This window comes from Thermobia domestica, chromosome 10, assembly GCF_964235325.1.
Source record: "Thermobia domestica chromosome 10, izTheDome1.hap1.1, whole genome shotgun sequence".
NCBI classification, from domain to species: domain Eukaryota; kingdom Metazoa; phylum Arthropoda; class Insecta; order Zygentoma; family Lepismatidae; genus Thermobia; species Thermobia domestica.
In genome coordinates this window covers 133,185,256-133,189,684 of record NC_137463.1, presented here as the reverse complement: position 1 = coordinate 133,189,684, position 4,429 = coordinate 133,185,256, and the positions used below count along the sequence as shown (strand labels likewise).

The following is a 4,429-nucleotide window of genomic DNA, read 5'->3' as shown; positions in this document are numbered from 1 at the left end:
GCTGAGTCAAGGGGTTTTTGAAATCTGTACTTGTTGAATATTAGCTTATTACATCATGTAACTCCATATTTGTCATGTCGTCAAGTCTAGGAGACTTAGTGGCGGCTAAAATTCCGCTCAAGTTGTTTTTCCTCAAAAGCAAGTAGATGTAGGATGGTACCTTTACAGCATGCTAAACGGTTGTTTTTAATTCATTCTATTCTATTGAGTGTAAGGAATGTAATCTCTCTAGATTTGAGATAGTATATTTAGGGTGCAGAGTCCATCGCCCAAATAGAAAGAGCAAATAATTGACAAAAGTGAAAGTGGCTTATGTTGCAAATTATTTTAGAAATTATTGCAAAAAAAGAATTTCTATATTGAAATTTAGAAATTATTCAAGCATATATGTACTACGTACAGTATTACTACGATGTTAATTAGAAACCTAGTGCGAATTGAATTTCTCTCTTCTCCTCCCGTATTAAATCAATATCATATTCATATACAAAATATTAAGTTAATAAAATATCAGACTTTGATACACTCCGCTTATGTATAAACGTGTATAATAAACTTACAATTTCTGTTTTAAAAATGACAAACTTCTAATTTAAAAATTAAATTGGACAAAATTATTGATACATAAGCATATGTTCTATAGCATAATGAAATAGGTCAAAGATACGAACATATGAAAATTGTTGTTACTATCAACATTTTCTATTGTCTGACGAAGTCATGAATTCAGAGTTCTTATACTTACGTACGCATATAGAGAAATCCTCAAAGATAAAGTTGGGTAGGAATTTGTGAGGAAAAACGCTTTAAGTGCTGTTTCAGTATGACTTGCTACTGGTGAATTCATATCTGCCGTATGCCACGCTGTTACATTCTCTGTTTCTCAGAAATTCACAGAAAACAAAATGGCGGTCGAAAGTATTTTTTCTAACATAGAGAACTCAAAATATATGTTTGTTCTACAACAGTTTGCACACAGGTGAACAAAATTTCTATTAAAGTTGGCATAAATATTCTTCGATACTCTAGAAAAACGATTCCTGGAATTTAAACCTTCAAGCAACCAATTGTCAGTGTTACCAACCTATTACAAAAAAAATTCCTATGTTCCTTACTGTTCAACGTATCTGATATAAAAATCATTCGATATCCTAGGAACATTATTTTCTTGAGATGACACTGCATCGGTTTGTAGAGTATTTTGTATTTTATAATGGTAATATATATCTGGAGTATATGATGCATTGTACGAAACTGCTGATTTTATATCAGCTCGAACGTTAAAATTTCGAACAAATGTCTGATTCATGCAAGTGTCACTCAACTTCGTACATTTGCAAGACGTTGCGCATGGCGTTTGTTTACAGTTTCACCGAACTGTTTTGCATCCAGTGGTACAGGTACAGGTAAGAAACTGCTCACAAGAGTCTGGAATAGGTGTCAATGTTAATAAATGAGAGACAAGTGAATTATTCTCCATTTTCCATCCCATTGTTAAATGGTAAGGCAGAATTGGGTGCTGCAAATGGATTTGTCTTCACATTAATCCCTGGTAATGAGAACGTTGTATGTGAAAGTAAAGAGAGTTTCTGGTTGGTGGCAGTTTCCTTATTGTAATGCCCTTGACGAACATTCTAGACCGAACTTCATTGATGCTGTCAGCGTTCAGCCGTCACACACTTTGCAGAAGAAGATTTCAGCATTCCTAATGGAGTGGTTGCTAAGGACTGTATCAGCTCCTAATCTTCTCAGCAGATGGTTATGCTGTGTAAACGCATCCCAACATATCCTCTTCGTATGTCCAACAATGTACGAAGTTGTAAATATTTATTACAATTTAATACAATTGTAAATATTTAATTATGATTCTTATAATGTTGCATAAATCACTTCCATGAGACTATGTACAATGGGAAGTTTAGTCTTGGAATGAGTATTTTTTTGACAATTTTGTTAAGTACCACTCATGTGGATTTAATATTATTGTTTCATAAACAAATATTTCATTAATAACCCTAACATATGACACAAGTTATTTGTGATGGAAAACCTACAAGACAAAGTTTACTTTTAGGTGGTGGTCGAAGTGAGACGGTATGCGGTAGTATGCCATACCGATTCTGGTTTTTCGGTAATCAGGACATTGTCTCTGGTTTCTCAGTGATCAAGACAATATTTAAATAGGCGATATGTTGAGTCAAAATCATACTAAAACATACCGCCTCTGCCTTTTTTCCACTTCGAACACTGTTTTTAAGGATGAGTTTTCTTTCAGTGAAGTTTTGTTCGTATTTCACAAGCAAATGTTTCATGAATAACTGCTGCACAACATGATTTAGTTCAAGGAACTGGAGTAAGAAAATTTACTGCAGTATTCCCCCTTTTATTTATTGATTTATTTGATGTGGTGAATCTATTCCTTGTTCATTTATACATATGTTTGTATCGTATCACATGGGATAAGAAAGTTTTATGTTGTTGTTGGCTTCCTCTAATCTCTGGGAACTTAAATAAGAGAGGTCAAATAAGTCACGGCCCTGTCTATACCTATCGATTGTAATGGCACGAGTACAATACCAGGGGTATGTTTCCAAGATGTTCCTTAGGAACTCATCCGACCAAGATGTCAGTCAGTATCCACTGGCTTATTTTTCAATTCAAGGTCACCGAAACAAAATTTGTCAAACCAACAGCGAATGGTACGTTTATGTTCCAGTCTGGTCCAAATGTAGTGCTATTGTGTTCTTTGGCTTATTGTGCAGAATGGCAGAGTAAGGATTCATAAATGAAATCCGTGGTAATTGTGTGTTCTTCATGCTCATTTTCATACGACCCTGTTGAATAACATATTACACGAAGTTCTACAAATGAAACGGTAGTATATACCGTGTTGCAGGTGATGTCACTCTCAGTGGAGCTTGCCAGATACAGTCATTTCGAAATCCAACGGTCACGAAAAAAAATCACGTAAAATCACGTAATTGTTTCATCTGATGCACTGCACGTTCCTCCGTTCTGTAGCAGCCATACATTTTAAAATTGGCACGTTTCTTTGCAAATACGAATAACTTATATAAATTGAACACAAAAACAGGTTTAAATTGACGGAAACAGTTAGATTATCGCTAAAATGAATTTGGATTCATGCACCAAAATGACCTTCACCACACTAGAGCCACCTTCTTCACCTCATCGTACGGACGTCGCTCATTTCGTAATCTGGGTCTTTCTTCATGAATTCATAATGTCGATTGGCGTAGGTTCTACTGTGGAAGTGCTATATCAGAATTCTTTCGTTTCGCCATATTATAACCAGGATGAACGTGCACCAATACATCATTGACTACGTTTGTCCCTATGCCAGCAAGTGCGATGCCAAATAGGAGAGAGTTTATAATTTAAACAACCATGAAATATGAAGTTCTAAGCGTTTACTTTCTCGGCTAATTTGTTAGATTGATCTTTATCCTCTTTCTAAGGTTTCTTTGCTTCCCTTTCTTAAGGCTTGTCGTCAGATTGCCCTACCATGAGAGGAAACCTTTCAAAAACATTTATATACAAGTCTTTTGTAAAGTGAAGTGTTCTAAAATGTTAGTCGTAATTGATTATAATATCCACAAGCTCTTAAACTTAACCTAAGTTATAGAATATCAGTGCACGAAACTGTTTCCGGCTGACTTCTATAATAATTGCTGTACAGTTTCCTTTATTTTGTGTAAAAGATATGAGTAGGACAACACTGTAAGTATATTATTACATTTGACGAATTTAATATGAAATTAATGGTAAATATTTCTTTATAGTTTTGATACAGATATACATGCATATAGATGACATATCAGAGAATGCTTGTTGTATATATTGTCTCTACAATACACAAATAAGTATCAAGTTACAAGCTTCTAAATACAGATTTTATTTGCATGTTTCAGGTTCATTCTTTGGCTGATGCTGGAATTAGGCAGAAAGAAGTAACACAAAACAAAACAATTCTATTAATGGTAAAGATAGAATATTATGAATAAATCAGTAAACAGTGTCGAGATTTAAAAGTAAATATATAGTATGCAAAACTATGTAAATTGAAGTGTTATTAATTTATTTTCATATGTTCCACGTTTTCCTTATAATTGTGTTTATTTTATTATTATTCGCTATTGAATTTAATTAGATAGGTTTCCTTCACACCTCATTGAAGTGATCAACTTTTCAATACTCCTTGGAACAATACAGTGTTTTATAGGAATAAAATGACTAGTCAAGTTCAAGGTAGTGTCTGCGCAGAAAAACACCGCTCGAAAGAGCTGAACAGATATACAAAATATATTATTAGTCCGCGCTTAAATCTGTTATAAGAAATCCAGTGGCGTGGTTAACGCACTTTTGTTTTACCAACTATCAATTTTAACAAAAGAGACACTGACCAAAG

General features: G+C 34.0%; 1 protein-coding gene across 1 annotated transcript in view; it reads left to right on the top strand.

Annotated features, from left to right (window-relative positions):
• The window catches only part of LOC145662087 (uncharacterized), a 111,126-nt gene extending 107,057 nt beyond the window's left edge, over positions 1–4,069 (top strand). The window contains exon 4 of the mRNA XM_081727425.1: positions 3,933–4,069. Within this exon, the coding sequence (XP_081583551.1) occupies positions 3,933–3,949 (17 nt within the window). The 3' untranslated portion in view covers positions 3,950–4,069. The remainder of the gene's footprint in view (positions 1–3,932) is intronic.
• The last annotated feature ends 360 nt before the right edge of the window (positions 4,070–4,429 follow it).